The following is a 22,912-nucleotide window of genomic DNA, read 5'->3' as shown; positions in this document are numbered from 1 at the left end:
CCATTGGTGGGTCCTGTTCCCCAATGGCAGCGGCAATGGCAGTGGCTTGGGGAACGGCAGGGAGAAAGAAAGAAAGGGGGCAGGCAGGGAAACAGAAGGAAAGAAGAGAAACAGAAAAAAAGAAAGAAAGGTCAGGGAGAGAGGAAGAAAAAGTTGGGGGAGGGAATGAGGTGTGGAGGAGAGAAAGCATACAGGCTGATAGAAGGGAAGAAAGATTGGATGCACAGTCAGAAGAAGAAAGTGCAACCAGAAATCACCAGACAAGGTAGGAAAAATGATTTTATTTTAAATTTAGCAAAGTGGAGGCAGTATTACCACAGTTTTCAAAGGAATTTGCCCAAATAACTTAATAGTTAACTGGGTAAATTCCCAGAGATGAAAACTTCCCTTCACTTACAGTTCTGAATTTATATCTGCTGTCTATATTTTACAATATGGTCACCTTTTACTAAACCGCAATAGTGGTTTTTAGCGCAGGGAGCCTATGAGCGTCAAGAGCAGCGCTGGGCATTCAGCGCAGCTCCCTGCGCTAAAAACTGCTATTGTGGTTTAATAAAAAGGATGGAGGGTATATTTGTCTATTTTTGTATGCTATAAAAACCAAATACAGAGAGAGACTGAGAGCTGTTGACGAAGAGCTACGTGTGTGTCTTTCTTCGATTCCAGCCAGAATATCAGCTTTGTGTTCAGCCAAACAGGCCCAGGTTTCACACTGAATAAAGTATTTTATAATTTTTCACTATTCTGTTTACTTAATATTTCATAATAAAGTAATTATAAAATACTTTCTTTGTGTTTATTTGATTCCTATTCAAGAGAATTACTTTATATATAGTCAATATAGGCACAGAGTTAAATTTTTTAACATTTTCTAATGGTGGTGTGCCTCGTGATTTTTTTCATGAAACAAGTGTGCCTTTGCCCAAAAAAGGTTGAAAAACACTGATCTAGACACTACTCTCTGGGGCCCTTGGGACCATAGGTGAACTGGCCATTGGAACAACAGAGGAATTCCTGAAGGGCCATAGCAGCAAGGTATTCATTCTTCCCAAGACTCCAAGTTTAACCACTTTTGATGATGTCCCTTATTGCCCAGGGGCCCAGATCACTGTCAGCCCACTCATGCCTTGTACCAAAACATTTGCCCACATCTGCTGTAGACCAAGGCAGTGTTTGGCCTTTGGTGGTAGGGGAAGAAGAGAGAATGCCAATCATCACTCAATGGCAACAACTAATGACTGGATCTAGGATCCATTAACTGCCAGGTTTCAGAAGCAATCCTGGGGAAGTTCCTGGGCCTAGGACCATCGCTGCACTGACTGGAAGCTATTTGGGAGTACTGTAGATATCAAATACAGGAAGACACCCCCCACCCCCACCCAGTTTCTTAATAAAGCTGGAAAGCTAAAGAAGCAGGAAACCATTGGGTTAAAAAAAAAAAAAAAGAAAAAGAAAAAAAGACTGAGTGAAGGCCACATGTGGCCCTGCAACCAATCTTTCTCAGGGCTAAGTCCAGCCTCTCTGATCACTGTGTCCAAACCAAGTTCCCCTCCAGAAACCTGCTTAGGAGTATGAATCCCACAACTCCCAAGACGGACACAAAAAGAAAACACTGATCGATGCTAATGAGATACATTATATGAACAGGGCTATTTTCAAAAACACCACATCATCTGCTTTGAATGTCCCAGGCAGAGAGAGGAATTTGTTGTCGTTCCAGCTTATTCCCCTATGCACATATTAAAAAAAAAAAAAAAAGCAACAATCCATACACTCTGCGCTCTCGAGAAAATGTCAAAACTCAGGCCAAAGTTTCCTGGTCAAAATATGGATGATCTCTCATTAGCTTTTAAGATTTTTATATTGAAGATCGGAGAAAGTTCTACCAAAGGCCAACACAGATTTTTTTTTTTTTTTGCACAGGGGACAAGAATGGGGGAATGTAAGATAAAACAGGAGTCATGCCATTAAGGGCTCCTTTTACAAAACTGCTACAGTTGGGGCTTCAGTGCATTTGCCGCAGGAGATTTGCTACTGCAAAAGGAGCCCTAAGAGTGAGACCCATCCTACCCTATGTACCCAGGACCACAGCACAGAATTTAGGGACACTTACTAAGAAACGGTTTAGTTGTTGCTACCACAAGAATTAGCCTGTGGTAACACACAGCTATGGTGACTAATCCACACACTAAGGCAGGGGTGTCCAACCTTTTGACTTCCCTGGGCCGCATTGGCTGAAAAAAAATTTTCTGGGGCCGCACAAACACTAACACTAGCTGATGAGCCAAAAAAAGGTTGAGCAGGTCCCAAATTTGCAATCACTAATATAGAAGATGTACGTATCTAATAATAAACCTTCATTAAAGGGACACTGTGGAGAGGAACCCAAAAAAGCAGTAATACTTACCCTGACTGAGTGATCCTCCACGTGCACCGCTGATAGTGGGAGCAGCCACAGGCTTCCGCATCCCCATTCTGATGAGCAGGGATGTGCGCTCCTGGTTCTCTCATTCACTTCTATTACAGCTACGGTAAGCCTCTTCAGAGGTGAGCCTCATCAGAGCGGGGATGCTAAATCAGCTGTCAGCAGCGCACGTGGAGGATCGTTTAATAAGGGTAAATATTACTGCTTTTTTTGGGCCTCCCACTTTGAGCTTAGGCTCCCTCAAAATGAATATCTCCCCTGCTGTAGCTAGTAGGGATCCCCAAGCCTCACCAACTGATAGCCACCTCCTCCCCCTCCAACTTCCCAAGTTCTGCAGCTGGCAGCAATATTGCAGAGCTGCTGCCTTCCCTCCTCCCTGCCCCCCTTTGGCTTTCATGCATGCATGAAAGCAGTGGCAGCTTGAGGATATTGCCATTGGCTGCAAAGCTTGGAGATTTTGAGTTGCCAGACTGGAGGAAGATGTCTTCAGTTGGCAGGGCTTGGGAATCCCCACTAGCTCAAGTATTTATAAATTGCATTCAAGCAGGGAGAAACTTTGGCGCCTATCCACTAATTTTGGGCTTTAGTCCCTCCCCCAAATCAGCTGTATATGACTACGCCACTGAATACAAAAATAATTGTGATGCACATATCCCAAAGCTAACATATTCCAGTTAATAAATTCAAAATAAAACCATTTTTTCTACCTTGTTGTCTGGATGTTTTGTTTTTCCATCATCTTGGTCCCAGTTTCGCTTTCTGTTTTTTTCTCTATCTTCAACTAATTCTCTTTCCAGTGTCTGCTGTCCATTTTTTTTCTCCTCTTCTCTCATTCCATTTCCTTCTTATGCCTGTCTCCAACGTATTGATTTTTCCCTTTCAGCTTTCTTAACTTTTTCTTTTCTGCCTCTGTCTACTCAAATCTTGCCTTCTTTCTCACCCTTCTTCTTTTTAAATGTTCAGCTATCTCTCAATTCTCCTTCTTCTCTGTCTCTAGCTCTCCCATTTCCATCTCACTACTTTCCCAGCCTCCTATTCCCTTCTATCTATTCCCCATTACCACATTTCTACCACTGTACTCACTGCTCTCTCACTCATCTTGTCATCTCCATTTTGACCTCATCCACATGGCTCACCACTTTCAGAATCCCCCTCCCTCTCTCCACTGGTCAGACTATAACGCTGTCCCTTTCTTTCCATCCCCTAGCATCATCTTATCCCAGCTCTCTTCCCTCCTGCCCTCCAATGGTTCCATCTCTCCTCCTCTATCTCCATGGTCCAACATTTTGCTCTCTCTCTTTTCTGTTTTTCTTCTTCCCTCCCCCTTGATGTTGAACAATGGAATGGATGAAAAAAAGAGAGAGATGCTGCATCTCTCTGCCTTCCATCCACAGGCCTAACATTTCTTCCTCCCTCCCATCCCCAGATCCAACTTCTCTCCCTTTCTCTTCCCAACTGTCCTCATCCCATCTCTTCCCCTGCCTGCCCGCCTCCCTTCTCCAGGTCCACCATTTCTTTCTTTCTCTTCCCAACAGTTCTCCTTTCAAGTATCTCTTTCCCTCTTCCTCCACACTATCCCAGGTTTAACTTCTCTCCCTTCAGACCATTGCCTACCATCTTTCTCTGTCCTCTGTTTCTGGTCCCATAAGCTCTCCCCCCACGCCCAATCTGGCACTTTTTTAATACCCTCCCACCACAAAAAAACCCCATCTCTTAACAAATCCCCCTTGCTTTAATCATCTTGTCCTCACTCTCTTCTTTCTAGACAGCATCTGTCCTCACTCTGTCTTCCATGCAGCATCAGCCCCTTCCATCCACTATCTGCCCTCTCTCTCTCTGCCCCTTCCATTTATCTGTCTTCTCTCTCCCCGTTCCATATGATATCTTCCCTCTTTCTATGCTCCTTCCATAAACTGTCTATCCTGTGCCCCTTCTCTCCTTTGTATACAATTCATTTCAGCTTCACCCCTCTCCATTTTTCTGTCTCCACCTCGCCCCTATGCTCTGACATCTCTTTCTTCTCCTTTCCTTCCTTCCTAACCACTCCACCCTATGGTCAAGCATCTCTATCTCCGTCCCTTCCATCCCCCATGCCCTGGTACCTCCTTAATGTCACTTCTTCTCCCTCTGGTCTGGCATTTGTCTCCTTAGGTTCCCTTCCCTCCCCCATGCCCTGGCATCTCTCCTTTCCTTCCAACTCCCCCTTCCCCTCCCCCTCCATTATCTGGAATCCCCTCTCATTCCTTTCTCCTGCCCTGGCATCTGTCTCCTTCCCTCCCTTCCCCTCCCATGCCCTTGCATCTCTCCCTCCCATGGACATGACATCTCTCATTCCTCCCCCTTTTCCTTCTCCATTCTTCCCTCTCTCTCCCCAACTGAGTGCAGCAGCAGCAGCATTTCTCTTCCCCCCTTCCCTTCCCTGTGCAGAAGCAGCATTTCTCCCCCCACCCAAACACCCATCAGCAGCGCAGCATTCACCCCCAAATTACCCCTCATGGCCAAGTGAAGCATTTGCTTAATACTGCTGATCCCTTACCCGTTCTCCAGCAGGGTCATGCAGAGCACTGGGTTGTTGGCCTTGTACATGAAGGAGTGCTGTAGGTTCCACGTGGCCACGCGCAGCAAGGGTCGGAACTTGTGCACGCCGGGGAAGGGCTCGATGGGCGCACATGCCACCTGCAGCTGCCAACGCCCGGCTCACCCCCGGCAGGGTCATCAGCTCATTCTCAGTGGCCGCCTTGATGTTCATTCACTATGGGCTCCCCAGGATCTGGCTGAAGTTACAGGCGGCACTGAACTTGCGGCTCTTGGAGCAAAAGCCCTGCCTGTAGCGTTTGCTCAAAGCAGCGGGCAGCGCCTTCCATGCGCCTCCTGCGGCTGGATCTGGAAGCATTCCCTCTGATCTCGCAACGTCAGAGGGAACACTTCAGGGTCAGCCGCAAGAGGCACATAGGATTCGCTGCTCGCGGCTTTAAGCAAACGCTGCAGCATGACAGAGGAGGGAGCCGGCAGAGGAAAACACCGCATCGTGAGCGGGACTGCACAGAATTCATGGGGCCGCATGCGGCCCATGGGCCACGGGTTGGACACCCCTGCACTAAGGGATCAATTTTATAAAGTGCCCCAAAATTTAAGATTCTGCTATAGAACTCTAGCTTAAATTGGCATTTCCATGTTAGGGTGCCCACTTATGCCACATTAATAGGCGTCAATTGCCCACCTCCCCTCTACCCCAGTACCATAAGCTCATGCCCGCCTCTGCTTACCACAGCGTCCAAGAATCGAATACAGCGCAGCAGCTCGGGCTTCGTCTCACAATACTGGCGGAAGAGGAGGCGACCGATGGGCTGCTTGTCACAAAGGCTGGTGTAGTCTCTTTCTGGAAGAGAGATAAAAAGGGAACAATGAACCTGGCAAAGACACTGAAGAAACTGCACTGGTTACCCACGTGGTCATGTATTATTTTCAAGACATTAACCTAATGAACATGTATGAGACAGATTTACATGCCTGTCACCTCCATTATGGAAATCTCTCATGCAGGGTGGATAAAAATCAATGTTTTGGGTTTTGTTTTGTTTTAATAAAATGTTTTTTTTTAGGAAAAATATCTAAAAGATAGTTTTCTATTTAAGATAAATTCTAGTCCAAAAGTTATTCATCATGAAATAAGGATTAGTTTTTGATTATGTAGAATGAGGCTGTATATTCATGCAATGTTTGAACTTTTTGATAAATGAATTTCATTAATCCATTAATAATGTCACAGGCAATTTTTCTATCCAGAAGAAATGGTCACAAATGCTCGGTTTTGCATTTCTCAAAACTATGAATTTGTGCTTGCAGAGATAACATGCTGCTTCTTTACAGCAAAAATGTTATAAAATATATATACAACCACAGCTCTTATTATAGCTAATGACTCCTGGCAGCTGGTGACCTCCTCCACGGGCAAACATAGGAGACACCCCCCCCCCCCTTTTTCAATCTCTTCATCTTCTTCTTACAAACAGGGCAGCTATACATCAACCCCTCAACTCACCCTGAGGAACAGATTCCAGATTCTTCAGGAAGGAACTGCCGATGAGGAACAGGAGCAGAACAGGAGCAGGCCCAACACACAGCTCCATCTCCAGGGACAACTGACCGGCTCCCCCAAAGAAGTGCAGAGTAATAGTTATCGTGGATTCCATGCTGAGGGGCACCGAGGGACCAATTTGCAGACCGGATATGCAATCTAGGGAGGTCTGCTGTCTGCCTGGAGCCAGGATACGAGATGTCACCGCCAGTCTGGATAGACTACTCATGCCCCAAGACCACTTTCCTATGCTTCTTGTCCACATAGGAACCAACGACACTGCCAGGAACACACCGGAGACCTCACCAGAGACTTTGGAGCACTGGGTGAGAGGCTGAAGCGGACAGGAGCGTAGGTGGTTTTCTCATCGATCCTCCCAGTTAGAGGCAAGGGAAGAGCCAGAGATGAACGTAGCCAGAGATGAACGTATCCGAACGAGTGGCTACAGGGATGGTGCCGGGATATGAACTTCGGATTCCTAAACCATGGGGAAGCGCTACAAGGACTTCAGGGACCAGACGGACTCCATCTGACCAGTAGGGGTAAGAACATCTTCGGACACCGACTAGCCCGCCTGCTTCACAGGGCTTTAAACTAGGTAAGTCGGGGGAGGGTACCCATTCACATATTAATGCAGAAAGGAATTATCCTGATGAGGTGAGTCGAAACTCCGCTTCCATGTCCAAGGTAAGTACCCACATTGCAAACAGTTCTGTAGGAGTCACACCGACTCGGGTAGGATACGCCTCACAGGGACTTAGCAAACACAAGATATGGAGGGCCATGTATGTCAATACACACAGTTTAGGTAACAAAATTCTAGAATTGGAGGCTGAAATAAGGAATGCCGACCTAGATGTGGTGGCAATATCTGAAACTTGGTTCACGGACTCACATGGGTGGGATATGGCTATTCCGGGCTACAATCTACTTCGTCAGGACAGAGAGGGCAGGTTAGGAGGAGGGGTAGCTCTATACATTAAAGAGGACATCAAAACCACCAGGATCACAGATGTCAAGTACACCGGGGAGTCCCTCTGGGTAAACCTGGCAAGAGGCAGAGAAAATGCCTGTATCTAGGTGTGGTATACAGACCCCCAAGACAACTGGAAGACATGGACGCAGAATTAATTGAAGACATAGAGAATATCACTCTACGAGGAGAAGCTGTACTGCTAGGGGACTTCAATATGCCTGATGCAGACTGGAACTCATTTTCAGCGACAGCCAGCGGTAGCAGGAGGCTCTTAACCTCCATAAAGGGAGCACATCTCAAACAAATGGTAACGGAGCCCACTAGGGCCCAGGCGATCCTCGACCTGGTACTCACCAACGGGGAAAGCGTCTCAGAGGTCTCAGTAGGAGATCTTAGGAAAGGCTTCCCTAGATCAAACACGAAAACAAAGGTACTCAATTTCCAGGGCACAGACTTCGCACGCATGGGAGATTTCGTCCATCGGACGCTGCAGGACCAAGCGGAGACCGATGATGTAGAAGCTAAGTGGTTAACACTGAAATCAACCATACATGAAGCAACTAGCCACTTCATAAAATCAGTAAATAAACGACAAAGAAACAATAAACCCCAATGGTTCACCGCGGAGATCTCGCACCTCATTAAGGAGAAGAAAAAAGCGTTTCTCTCCTACAAGCGCACGGAGAAAAGAGAGGCAAAGGTAGAATATAGGACCAGGTCTACAGCGGTCAAAATGGCAGTTAGGGAGGCAAAACTTCGAGTGGAAGAAATTCTGGCAAAAAACATTAAAAAGGGGGACAAATCCTTCTTCAGGTATATTAGTGACAGAAAAAGGAACACAGGCGGGATAGTACGCCTTAGAAGACCGGACGGAAGTTACGTGGAAGCAGATTCCGATAAAGCCAAACTACTGAATGAATACTTCTGCTCAGTCTTCACCTGTGAGGCACCGGGACACGGACCGCAGTTGAAGGCAACACAAAACACAGAAGACCTGTTTCAGAATTTTGAGTTCACACCAGGTGAAGTTTACAGTGAACTGGCAAGACTCAAGGTGAACAAAGCCATGGGACCAGACAATTTACACCCAAGAGTGCTCAGAGAATTGAGCAATGTCCTGGCGAAACCGTTGGCTGAGCTATTCAATCTCTCCCTAAGTAAGGGGAAAGTTCCCCTGGACTGGAAATTAGCTAATGTCGTTCCTCTGCATAAAAAGGGTTGCAGGGCAGAGGCTGCGAATTATAGACCGGTGAGTCTCACATCAATAGTGTGCAAACTCATGGAAACACTAATTAAAAGCAAATTGGACACGATCTTGAATTAAGGGAATCTTCGGGATCCCAGTCAGCATGGATTCACCAAGGGTAGGTCCTGCCAATCCAATCTCATCAGCTTCTTTGACTGGGTAACAAGAAAGTTGGACTTGGGAGAGTCTTTGGACGTCGTGTACCTGGACTTCAGTAAAGCTTTTGACAGTGTCCCGCACCGCAAGCTGCTAAGCAAGATGGAATCGATGGGGTTAGGAGAGACACTAACTGCATGGGTCAATGATTGGCTGAGTGGCAGACTTCAGAGGGTGGTGGTTAATGGTACCCTCTCTAAAACATCGGAGGTGACCAGTGGAGTGCCGCAGGGCTCGGTCCTGGGTCCACTCCTTTTCAACATATTCATAGGGGATCTGACTCAAGGGCTTCAAGGTAAAATAACACTATTCGCCGATGACGCCAAACTATGTAATATAGTAAGTGAATGCAGTTTACAGAATTATATGGCGCAGGACCTGCTTACATTGGAAAGTTGGTCCTCAACCTGGCAGCTAGGCTTCAATGCTAAGAAATGTAAGGTCATGCACCTCGGAAGCGGAAATCCATGCAGGACGTACTTCTTGAACGGAGAAACTTTAACTAGGACTTCAGCAGAAAGAGATTTAGGAGTAATCATCAGTGCAGACATGAAAACTGCCAATCAAGTGGAGAAGGCTTCATCTAAGGCAAGGCAGATATTGGGTTGTATCAATAGAAGTTTCGTCAGCCGAAAGCCTGAAGTCATAATGCCGTTGTACAGGGCCATGGTGAGACCTCATCTGGAGTACTGTGTGCAATTCTGGAGGCCACATTACAGTAAAGATGTGCGCAGAATTGAATCGGTTCAGCGGACAGCCACCAGGATGATCTCGGGGCTCAAGGGTTTCTCGTACGAAGAGAGACTGAACAAATTGCAGCTCTACACTCTCGAGGAACGTAGGGAGAGGGGGAGACATGATTGAAACATTTAAGTACCTCACGGGACGTGTCGAAGTGGAAGATGATATTTTCTTTCTCAAGGGACCCTCAGCCACAAGAGGGCACCCGCTCAAACTCAGGGGCGGAAAATTTCATGGCGACACCAGAAAGTATTTCTTCACAGAGAGAGTGGTTGATCATTGGAACAAGCTTCCAGTGCAGGTGATCGAGGCAGACAGCGTGCCAGACTTTAAGAATAAATGGGATACCCATGTGGGATCCCTACGAGGGTCAAGATAAGAAAATTGGGTCATTAGGGCATAGACAGGGGGTGGGTAAGCAGAGTGGGCAGACTTGATGGACTGTAGCCCTTTTCTGCCGTCATCTTCTATGTTCTATGTTTCTATGTTAATCCTATATCTTTATACTAAAGTGCTCAGACCATATAACCTTTAATTAGGTGATAACACCTAACTGTGGTTATTATAGGGACCATCATTGCCTTTACTGTCCCTACTCCCTAACCCAACCCTTAAATTACTGGATGATGATAAAACCACTTAATCTCTGAAATCTCTGACGAGTTGGGTGTTCGATAACCACAGCTGCAAAACGTGCCAGTGCTCAAAAGTGCTCAACAGTGCTATTGTTTAAACTTAAATCCCCATATTGAAATCCATGGTTATATGGTCTGAGCACTTTACTATAAAGATATATGATTATATAAGCAAAGTCATTAGCTATAATAAGAGCTGTGATTGATTGGAAATACTGCTGATATTTTTATCACAGAGTTTAATTTTGATATCTCCCTATTTTTATGAAATAAAATATATATATATATATACAGATTTGAGAGATCTTAGCCCCATTGTTCCTTTGCAAATCGATGTACACAGAATCAACCCTTTACCTCTTAAGTGTTAAGATATTTTGTTTAACCACATCAGGTAACATGAATGTTTAAGCAAATGCAAGAATACATATGCTATAATGTTATTATTTTGGCTAAATAAATAAAACTATTTAAATTGTTAAGGTAATGATTAATTTTCTCCTTTTATAAAGTACAGCAGAAAAGTTGTCCAAATATGAATTATTAACCTATTAAACTGGAGATAGATTATTATGAAATTATTGCGAGGTGAACTATGTATTTCTAATGGTATGTTCAAATAATATTTACTGAAGTCAAGATAAAGGTAATACAAACTCTTACCATTTTCAAAATAGAATACAACCATGCCCCCACCAAAGAAAAACCTCCCCCCATCCCCCAATCTCCACCCCTACCCACCCAACCCCAGAGTCATTCTCTAGAAAACAAAACAAGGAATCAACAATGTGGAGGTTAACAAAATACACCTACGAGTATCAAGAAATATCAGGAATTCAATAGGCAACTCCGCGCTAAAGAAGTCATACCCCCCTCTTCTATTAAACTGCGCTAACAGTTTGTAGCGCAGAGAGCCACGCTGAATGGCCCGCGTGGCTCCCGACGCTCATGAGCGTCTTGAGCAGCGCAGGCCACTCAGCGTGGCTCCCTTTGCTAGAAACTACTAGCGCAGTTTAATAGAAGAGGCCCATAGTATAACAAAATGGTTCCCACACCAGTTGAAATAGGTTCCCTGAGGGGAGGAGATCTCCACAATATCTCTGCGTTCCCACATCATGAAAGTGATCACTCGAGTCCTCCATAGAGAAAGATCAAGTGCCTCTGCATCCAACCACTTCAGAAGAATACATTTCAGAGCTATCGCTATTGTCCATTTAAGAAAGGTGGAAGTACCCCACTGTCAGGGATGGTAACTGGGAAGAACACCAAAAAGTAACAAAGGAGAACGACGTAACTTTATTTTCCAAATATGTTCAATAAAAGTGAAGATGTGGTACCAAAAGGCCACAACCAAAGGGCAAGACCACACCATGTGGCCCAAACTCGCCTCTGGACAATGACATCGAGGGGTGCCAAGGCATGAAAACAAGCCAAGTATGCTCTCTTAGGAGAAATATAGAGATGCAACACCAATTTATAATGTTGCTCCCAAAAAATCATATATTTTCGATAAACACTCAACAGCTTAACAGCCACTGAGACCGCGTCTTCAAGTAATACCATTTGTAAATCCCGGGCCCAAGCATCCCGTAACTTGTGATGGTCAAGTAAAGGGGATTCATCCTTTAGGTAACGGTGATGAAATTTAAGTGGAACTAGCTGTTGAGATCCAATGGTATAAGCCGTGGACAACAATTCGTGACGACAAGCAGCTAGATCTCCCGAAGGGAGAGATTGTACATAGTGTCGAATCTGAAAATACACAAAACCATCAGAAGAGGGTATATCAAATTAATTTTGTAATTGGTCAAAGGATTTGATAGTCCCATTGTCCGCCACTAGTTGGAATAAGTAATGAATCCCCCTTGTTTCCCATCCAATAAAAGCAGCAGTATCAGTACCAGGAGGAAATGAAGTATTGAGACGTAAAGGCAAGAAAGGGGAGACACAAGTCGAAATACCATGAAAACGACAAATCCAATTCCAAACTCTCTTCAAAAAACTGTGTAAAACAGTGCAAGAAAGGTTCCCCGGACATCCAGAAGGAATAGCATGTAAAATACACTAAAATGAAAAGTCCGAAAACAAGAAAGTTCCAAGGGAGTATTAGTAAAGTAAGTGGTGCTATGAAATAAATCATTAATATGGAGCAAACCGCAACCAACAGTCAAAAAGCGAAGATTCAATAAGCCTAATCCTCCCTTATACCATGGTAAGGCTTCTCTCCAATAAGAAAGGCGCGCCCGTTTACCCACCCAGAGAAAGCATTCCACCAAACAGATGAGCCAAATAAAGAGGTAACACCTGGAAAACATAAAGTCAACAAGGCACAACAACCATGTTATATAAAATAACTCTACCCATAAGAGAAAGGGGATACCTCTACCAAAGGTGCAGCTGATTAGACAAATCTCACAATAAGGGCTCAACGTTAATGGCATAAAGGCACGACAGAGCCATAGGTAGAAGGACACTGAGGTGTTTAAGGTGAGTATCAGCCCACTGTATTGGAAAGACCCCTGGCCAAACAGTACGAACCGCTGAAAAAGAGGGGAGGGCCATCGACTTATCCAAATTAAGAGAAAGACCATAATAGAAGTCAAACTCAGAAATCAAATCCAACACCGTAGATAAAGACACCACAGGATTGGTAAAAACAAAAAACAGATCATCCGCAAAGGCCAAAGTTTTTATTTCCCCACCACCAATACGTAAACTGCTTACCTGATCAAATAATCGTAAAGTGCAGAGGAGAAGCTCCAACATAAGAAGAAATAAAAGCGGGGAAAAGGGACACCCTTGTCTAGTGCCCCGCAATATGGGAAAAGAATCCAAACGAGTTCCATTAACTAACAAAGAAGCCCGTGGGCTAGCATAAAGAGCCTGAATTGCTTCTAAATAAAAACCCCGGAGACCTACATGAACCAGAGTTGGAAACAGAAAAGACTAGTGAACACTGTCAAAAGCCTTAGAGGCATCTAAGCTAACAAAAAGGGCAGGGATACAATGATGGCGACAGTGAGCCATAGCTAACAGAACCTTGCGCACATTACATACTGATTGGCGTCCACGGACAAAACCAACTTGGTCATCATGTATCAAAGAGGGGAGATAAGCAAGACGATCAGCCAACATACGCGAAAAAGCTTAAGATCCACCTTTATCAATGAGATGGGACAATAAGAGCCAGGATCGTCCTCCCGCTTTCCAGGTTTCATAAGTATGGTAATAAGAGCCTAATTAGCAAAACAGGGGAATGAGCCCCGCTGAACAGCCTCATTAAAATAACACAATAATAGGTCACAAAGCTGAGGCATCAGCAACTGATAAAGTTCTCCCGAAAACCTGTCTGGACCCGGGACCTTTCCCGATTTCTGAGCTTTAATGGCTTTCTGAAGTTCCAAAGCCCGGAAGGGTTGATTAAAAAATACTCCACCACTCACTCAGGCAGATACGGCATCCCAGACGACTGCAAATAGTCTACAATAAGATCCGAAGACGCATCCAACTGTGAGTCATACAACTTGGCAAAATAATCATGAAGAACCCGTGTTACCTCAGTCGTCTGGGAGACCAACCCACCACCAGGAGTGTGGTGTGCCAAAATAAGTTTACAGCTATGGTGTGTCTCAATCAAATGATCTAACAAGCAGCCAAGTTTATTGCCAAAGCACTGAAAAACGATATGTATGGAAAGAGGCCCATTTCTGAATACGAGAATGGAGTAAAGAATTAAGAGAGGCCTGAGTTGTCAAATACTGCTCCCTAGTCTCTGCCGAGGGATGGGACAAATGTACCAGCTTGGCTGCTTTCAAAGCCCGTTCTAGTGTAACTATTCCCTATTCAAACAACAGGCCCGTGAACATGTATACGAAAGAATGTGTCCTCGCAGAACCAATTTAGCGGTCTCCAAAAACAAAATGGGATCATCCTGATGTTGAGAATTATGTCACAAAAAATCATCCCACTGGTTTAATAAAAATTTTTTAAATTCTGAATCCTGCGTTAAGTATTGGGGAAAGCGCCAAAACAAGTCTCTTGAATAAGAGGTATCTAAATGAATGTCAATTCAAATTGGAGTATAATCGGAGATACACAGAGAATCAATCTTAAGTTTGCACCACATGGGGAAAGAGTTCTGGAGATAAAAACAAGTAGTCAATCCTGGACCAAGTATTATGAGCTCTCGATAAGTGGGTGAAATCACGAACCTCAGGGTTGAGAAGATGGCAGGGATCTACCACCGGAAGCGAAGAACAAAAGTCTGCAAGAAGTTGTTCCCGTACCCCCAAAGGCGTGGCCGGCCTAGAAGATTTGTCAATGTCAGGATCAGAGACTATATTAAAGTCTGCCTTTATTAACATGGGGTCTGTCGGGTAACGAGAACGAAGCTGAAGTAATCTTTCAAGGAAGGAACATTCAGCAACATTAGACTCATAAACAACCAAAAGCAAATAAGATTTAGCCCTCAAAGTAATATGGAGTAATAAATGACGGCCATCAGTAGCCTTATTCAAAACTTGAACCCCTAGTAGGGATGCTTTTCAGAGCTTGGATCCCTGTGACATCTGCATGGTTTCTTGGGGTAGACCCTGTGCCTTTTACTAAAAACCCTGGTGCTACCTCCGCCAAGGCTTCCACAGGGTTAGACTGACTTTTGAAACTTAAAAAGGCTTCATACATCATGTGTATGAATTTGGGGGCGAACCACTGCCCATGTTGCCCAGGTGGTCCTGGCAGGGTCTTCTGTGCTGACTTTTGGTGTTTGTCCACTGGCAAGCATCTGCTCTTTGCTGGGGACGCTCTTGCTGGAATTTATGGCCCAGAAAATGTTCCAGCTGAGCACCTAAGCTACCAGAAGCATAAGAGGAAATGAAGCCCAAAGCTCCTGCCCCACCTCCCACCCACTCCACAAAGCACATGGAACAATGACTTCCTTCAAATAAGCATCCACTGCAAAATTGCCACAAATCTGAAGTATTTCTACCTGAGTTCATCCAAACTGTTTTCTGTCAAAAATAAGGGGTATTGAGGCAGATGGAGGTTTTTAAAACAAAACTGGAAAATTGAAGATGGCCACCGCAATAACTATTCTGGTGCCTAAAACAGCCTATGGAGAAAAAACACAAACACAAAAAAATGCAGGGACGTGATTTTGGGAAGTGGGTGACCCTCATAAAGCTTTAAAAATGCTTTTTAAAGGAACCTTCTCCTCTCCCCCCCTCCCCGATTTTACAGATAGGCTGTTATAGCCTTACTCACTGTGGCATGCTTTTGTGCTGGAGCTGCACAGAGAAATCTCTGATCAGATTTCTGCCTCAGACAAGCCTCGAGTCCAACAGATGGCTTGTTTCCTCTGACTGCCGTTCAGTCCCTGCCATGAAACTGGACCCTCAGACCCTTGCCAGAGCCACGCAACATCACAAGGGGAGGAACGCAGTCGGCCTTGATCGTGGATAAAGCCGCTATGGGAACCGCTCAGTCTGTGCTCAAGCCCACTGTGGACAGAACCTGAGGCAAGCTACTCAAGCCAACTGCAGATGAACATGATACAAGATTGCTTCCAAGGGTGCATACCCTGAGCTCTGAGAACTCCTGATGCAGATGGCCACACAGGAATCATGTGAGGTATGTGCCTGTGGGCTACAGACCTCAGCTCTGAGAGTCTGTATCTTCTTGCAGCCAGAGATGCCCCGGGGTTACTGGGATCCCCTGCAGCACCGAAAGCCTCCGACCATATAATGAAAAACCTGAAAATAATAAAGATTACACTCAAGCAGAACAGACAGGCTCCCTACTCTTCCCTTGTAGAGAGTAAGACTGAGCGGTGGAGCTCATCCCAGAGTGATGGGAGTTGGTGCTAGAAAAAGAAACAAACAGTGGACTTTCTACAACCCTCATAGCTAATGAAGGTTTAACCTGCTGGTCAAGACTATAGTTTATAGTTTATTAAAAATTTGATAAAACACTTAACATAACATTTCAAAGCGTTGTACAGTTAGAATCAAAAATAAACAAAGAACAAGAATACGAAAACAGATGTACTAAGGGGGGGAAAGGAATAAAACAGAAGGGAAGAGTGGGGAAAATTACAATTCTTAAAAAATTTAAAAACAGAAAAAAAAAACCAGAGGGAAAGGATTGGGAAATATTTTAATATTGATAAAAATAAAAATGAATTAAGATTGCATGGGATATATTAAGAAGCACAAAGCCTGAAGGTTTTGTTTATGAATAACCAAATTTAAGAATCACAGCTTTATTCATTACAGAAATTTGCTATACTACCATTACTATCAAAAGTGAATTAAAGTGGTGTATGATAATTTTTTTTAAAAGAGAGAGAGAGACGAGGGGAAAGAGGAAAAATGAAGGGGCTTTATGAAGAGATGGAAAAGAGAAAAAAAAGCAAGGAGGTGGGGGAGTAGCAAGAATTTGGAGGGAGGAAGGATGGTCCGAGATCTTTATCAATAGTACTAATCAAAGGTGAACTGGAAGTGCTAGGTTTCGACATCTTTTACAAACTCAGAATAAGACAATTCCAGAAGAATGGGAAGGGAATTCCAGCAACAGAGACCAAGATATGAGAAGGCCATGTCGCCAGAGATGTCAACTAGCAGGAAAAACAGTGGATATGACACCAGCCAATAAAAGATAACGCACATTCTTTATTGGGATCTTCTCTGGTTCAACACTAGAGATGTCAAGCCAAAGGCATAGAGGTGGTGATGAGAAGGAGAAAAAGCAGGGCTGCCCATGACAGGTGGACAGAGTGCAGGCTCAGAAAAGAAGCAAGATAAGGTGAGACTTCAGCAAAGAATGGTACGCATTTAGGGGCCCTTTAACACAAACTTACCACAGCAAAAAATGGCGTACCATGGGGCACACTGAGGTGACCTGTGGTAATTTTGCCATGTGCAACTATAGCAACAATTTATTATTTCTATACCGCAACCAGGCGCATGCAGCGCTGTACATTGTGCATGCAAGAGACGGTCCCTGCTCAGAAGAGCTTACAATCTAATTATGACAGACACACAGGATAAAAAGGGAAGTCTGAACTTAGTGCTGAAGAAGGGAATAAGAGGGGGCTGAAGAGGTGGTAGGGGACCACTGATGGGATGAAAGACAGATATGTTAGTAGGATTAAGATTTAAATGCAGCTTCAAATAAGGATACCCTGACGAAAGCACGCAGGACATTGGCATGCCGACAATCCCATGCTGACATCTGCAAACAGAACCAATGCGTGCCGCTTTCACACCTTAGCGGTAGCGTTCAGAGGGGGAACCCCCCAGTATTCTTAGAACTGGTTGCGGTCCCATGGGGGGGTTTGGGAGGGGGAATCTCCCCAAGTACACTGAAAACTTCCATTCTCTCGCTGTTCGGGAGTTTTCAGTGTAGTGGGGGGGGGGGTTATCCCCCACACCCACATCCCCAGCAGAAGCACGAGTAGTTCTAAGTGTAGTGAGGGGTTCCCCCCCCCTCAGAACGCTAACGGTAAGATGAGAAAGCAGCGTGCGTCAGTCCTGCACGCAGATGTCGACGCAGGATTGTCGGCGAGCCAATGTCCAACACACTATTGACGTGCCACCTCAAATAAGTGGGCTTTCAGTGCACACACTACCCACACATTAAAAAATTTAAAAAAAATTGGCAAAAAGAGGGTATCGAGGGGGATGGCACTGCGGTATAAATGGTCTTAACGCATTATGAAAGACTTACGTAAGGGCATGCTAAGGCCACTTTCTGTCACAGCTTTGTAAAAAGAGCCTCTTAGAGATCACCAGGACCCCTGATGCAAACATAACGTTGGGGGTGCCAAACCCCCCCCCCCAAAAAAAAAAAAAAAACTTTTAACTTCTTCTGGCTGAATATTTACCCTTATGTTTGTTTGTTTCTGGATAAAATCCTGCATTCCTGGGGCTATTTAAATCCAGAGATCAAATTATATGTGTGTGAGGGTTTCCAATATGCTCCTATTCAGTCTACAGAATTAGTGAAGACAGGGTCTGTTGGTTCTTTTCTATCTAAGCAGATTTTTGCAAAATTTTCTGCCCAAGTGAATGGTCGCTAATATTCCATCGCCCTCAAAACGTACCTAGGTGTCTTGCCACCAAGTAACTTACTTGAAATTGACCCCTAGTTTACTGTCATCATCACTGTAATGGCTCATAACTCTTTGGCCTTCTCCTGATTTGTCCTGCTACCATGAACTCAAGTGTCAAAAACAGGAGCAGCGGAAGAGCATTAGCAAGTCAGGTGGCCACTGATGCACCCCAGCTTGCAGAACATACTTTTAGCAATAGCTGTGCCAAAAACATTACCACATGAGACTGCTCTCCCCACTTTCTTCGCTTCTCCAGTAGTCCCCATTATCAGCAGTGACAATGGGTTATATAGCCTGTGGACATAGTAAGCTATACACTTCTCCCTCCTCTGTATTCACGGTTTCAGCAATCCCGGTTTCGATTATTTGTGGTTTTTAGCTTGCTGGTTCCTCCCCCCCCCCCCCCCCCAATTATATCAGCTTGCATAGAGAAATTGTTGATTCCAAGCGTTTACAGAGAAAATCACCGATTCCCGGCACTTTCTTCACCGTGTTTTGCCTCTCCTTCAGGAACAGGCCAGGTCTCTCACCATGTTATTTGCAGTTTCACCATATTCATGATGGTTTTTAATAGAAAACAGTGAATAACATATGAAAAAGTTATTCGCAGGTCTGTTAATCCCCTATCACAACAAATACGGAGGGAGAAGTGCTCTTCATTTCTAAGGCTGCTTCCTGGGTAGAAGAACCATGGGGGAGCAATAGGAAGACAGGGAAGCATGTAGAGGGAAACCTGGATTGTGTAACATACCATACTAAATGACAGCAGATAATGGTCCATCCAGTCTGCCCAGTAGGTACACGCATTACAAATTCATGAAGGTTTGGATAGGTTCCTAGAGGATAAAGGAATTGAGGGGTACAGATAGGAGTAGAGGTAGGTCATAGGGATAGTCAGGGACCACTGCTCAGGAAATGGGCCTGATGAGCCGCCGCGGGAGCAGACTGCTGGGTGAGATGGACCTCTGGTCTGCCTCAGCGGAGGCAACTTCTTATATTCTTATGTTTCTGGTCCTAGACCATAGAAGTCTTCCCAGTACTGTGCTTAGGTTCCAACTCCTGGAGTTGCCATCGAAGCTCACTCCAGCCTACCTAAACCATCACAAATTACTTGAGTTCCCATCAAAGCCCTTCCCAGCCCATCCTTAACCAAATAGTCATATATGGGACACAAACTGTGAAAGTCTGACTATTACTGGTCTTAGTTCTTCAATTTATACTCTTCATTTTCTAATTAGAGATCCTCTGTGTTCGTCCCACGTTTTTTTAAATTCCGTCACCGTTTTCTTCACTACCACTTCCCTTGGGAGGGCATTCCAGGCATCAACCACCATCTCCGTGAAAAAAAAGAATTTCCTATTATTCCTAAGTCTACCAACCGGCAACCTCAAATTATATTCTCTAGTTTTACCATTTTCTCTTCTCCGGAAAATAATTTGGGTCTGTATTAATACCTTTTAAGTATTTAAACGTCTGCATCATAGCACCCCTGCTCCTCCTGTCCTCTAGAGCAGTGGTTCCCAACCCTGTCCTGGAGGACCACCAGGCCAGTCGGGTTTTTGGGATAGCCCTAATGAATATGCATGAGAGAGATTTGCATATAATAGAGGTGTCAGGCATGTAAATCTTCTCCATGCATATTCATTAGGGCTATCCCAAAAACCCGAATGGTCTGGTGGTCCTCTAGGACAGGGTTGGGAACCACTGCTCTAGAGTATACACATTCAGGTCTTCCAGTCTCTCCTTGTATGTCTTTTATCGCAAACACCCTACCATTTTTGTCACCTTTCCCTGGACCACTTCAAGTCTTCTTACATCCTTCACCACATACTGTCTCCAAAACTCCAAGTGGGGCTTCACCAATGACCTGTACAGGGGCATCAACACCTCCTTTCTTCTAATGGCTACGCCTCTCTCTATACAGCCTAGAATCCTTCTGACTACAGCCACCGCCTTGTCACATTGTTTCTTCACCTTCAGATCCTCAGAGATAGAAATAAAACAGGGAAAGGAGAAAGAGCAAATGAGATGGAATAAACAGATGATGATCTAAGGAGTCATTTGCACCCCCCTTTAACAACCCTAGACCTACCCATGTGTGTCACAAGTGAAAATTCAGCTAATCACCAGACTGATAGAGAAGAGAGCTGTTCATCCAATTCTTGTACAAGTAGCACCCAACTCCCTTGAAAATCTGCATAAAAGCAGGACACCTGGTCACCCTTGACGCGGGAAGCAACATAAAAACAGTCAAACATACAAAGGCTTTATATCTGCTAGACCAGTGTTTCTCGACACGCAGTATGTGGGCCGCTTGTTGGGGGTATGTGGCCTGGCAGCTGCAGAGAATATTTCCTACCCATCAGTAGAAGCCACTGCCGCCGGGGATCCCTACCTGCCCCCTTCCTGCTGAAGCTGCTGCCAGGGATCCCTCCTCCCCCCTCCCCGAAGCCGACCCAGTCACTTGATGGAGTTGCATTCGCTCCCTCTGCCCCCCAGTGAACTCTGTGCAGGGACGGACTTACATGCTGCATGTAAGTAGCTGACCCGGAAACCTCCTCTCCAATGTCAGAGGGAAGGCTAGTGGGTCAGCCACGTGCATGTGGATCGCTGCTCATAGTGTCCCTGCACGGAATTCGCTGGGAAAGGAGGGAGCAAGTGTGGCTCCAACAAGTAACTGGGTAAGCTTCGGAGGGGGGGCGCAGGCGGGCAAGGAGGGAAGGATCCCCGGCACTGGCTTCAGTGGGGTGGGCGGGCAGGCAGGGATCCCCGTCATACAACTTAATGTTGGAACAAAGGCTGGAAGGCAGGGAGGGGGGCACGAACTCAACACAGAAGGAAGAGAGGAAGGGGGCACTAACTTGGGACATAGGAAAGAGGGAATAGAAAGGGAGAATTGTTGGGCATGAGTGTGAGTGAGAGATGGTGCACATTGGGAAAGGGAAATTGGGCAGAGAGAGAGAGAAGTGAGAGAGATGCATGGGGAATAGAAGGATGAGAGGGAGAAATGTTGGATATGGTGGTGGAGAGGGATCAGAGGGACAGACTGAAGGGGATGCAAGGGGGAGGAATGTTGGACATAGTGATGGAGGGAGAAATGTGGCATTGTGCTGGAGAGGCGTGAAGAGATAGGCATGGGGCTGGTTGGCAATGGTGAAAACTGCTGCACATGATCCGGGGGATGAGAGAGGGAGACTTATTGGATGTGACAACTCAAGACGAACAGTGAGAGAAGGAGACTTGTTGCCAATAAAGGTGGAGGAAAGAGGAAGAAAAGTTGAACTCATGGAGGGACAGAGAAAGATGTTGGTTGGGGAAGGGAATGAGGTCTGGAGGAGAGGAAGCGTGCAGGAGGCAGACTGTTTTAGACAAAGAGAGAGAGACAGAGACAGAGAGAGACAGAGACAGAGAGTTTTAGACAGAGAGAGAGACAGAGAGACAGATGGGGAAGGAAGAAAGGAGGGAAGGAGAAATGTCACACTCAGGGGAAGGGGGGAAGGAGGAGAGGGCAAAGAGTAAAAAGTTGAACTAATGGAGGGAGAGATTGAGGGACTGGAGGAGAGGATGCGTGCAGGAGGCAGAAAGAATGAAATATTGGATGCACAGTCAGAAGAAAGTGCAACCAGAGACTCATGAAATCACCAGACAGCAAAGGTAGGAAAAATGATTTTATTTTCAATTTAGTGATCGAAATGCGTCAGTTTTGAGAATTTATATCTGCTGTCTATATTTTGCACTATATTTGTCTATTTTTCTATACCTGTAGTTGTTACTGAGGTGACCTTACATATTTTAAAGTCATCTGCCTTGACCTCTTTGGAAAAAAACGAACATAAATGATAATTAACATTTTCTCTGCGTACAGTGTGCTTTTTTAATTTTGTGGTTACCATTATGTGCTAATAAGATTATATTGTGTGTATATGAAAAATGGATGGATGAAATTGCATTACAATTAGTATTATTATTATAAGGGTGGAGTCAGGGGCAAAGCTTTAGCGGGGTACTCGGTTCGTATTTGTTAGGCTTAGGGGGTCCTTTACTTGAAGAAGTTGAGAAACACTGTGCTAGACCGCACAAAGCAGGGCATACATAAATCTTAAAATGCTATTTTATGGGGCAACGGCAACGACGCTGTTACAAGCCTGAGATACAGGAAATAGAGAAATGTATTAACTGCAGCTTGCATTCATGTAGCATTAAATTACTAGGAAGCAGGGTAGGTAAAAAAAAAAAAAAAAGATACTGAAACTGTTGTTTTTTGGTTTTCTTTGTTCTTTCCATCTCAACCAAATGGAAAGAAACAAGACACAAAGGGCCAAGAATGTCTGTCCGGCCATCAGAAGGCAAAACAACTGATAAAAATTTAGTGCAGAAAAAAAAATAGTGAAAAGGCAAGTTTCAAAATAGGCCAGATCAGACTAGAGGTTCCAGTGAAATAAGTCCCCCCCCCTCCAAATGGCCCAATGCATTTCTATTGGAGCAGTCCCAACGTATGAAAACAAACACAGATACCATAACACACAGCAATTAGAGAAACGCCCC

At 44.9% G+C, this 22,912-nt stretch overlaps 1 protein-coding gene across 1 annotated transcript in view; it reads right to left on the bottom strand.

Moving 5' to 3' along the window:
• LOC117362604 (G protein-coupled receptor kinase 5-like) overlaps positions 1-22,912 on the bottom strand; it is a 232,139-nt gene that overhangs the window by 57,781 nt on the left and 151,446 nt on the right. Inside the window, exon 3 of the mRNA XM_033949220.1 lies at positions 5,692-5,804. Within this exon, the coding sequence (XP_033805111.1) occupies positions 5,692-5,804 (113 nt within the window). The remainder of the gene's footprint in view (positions 1-5,691; positions 5,805-22,912) is intronic.

This window comes from Geotrypetes seraphini, chromosome 6 (assembly GCF_902459505.1).
Source record: "Geotrypetes seraphini chromosome 6, aGeoSer1.1, whole genome shotgun sequence".
Taxonomy (NCBI): Eukaryota; Metazoa; Chordata; class Amphibia; order Gymnophiona; family Dermophiidae; genus Geotrypetes; species Geotrypetes seraphini.
The sequence above is the reverse complement of the archived record's forward strand: the minus strand, read 5'-3'. Positions and strand labels throughout refer to the sequence as shown.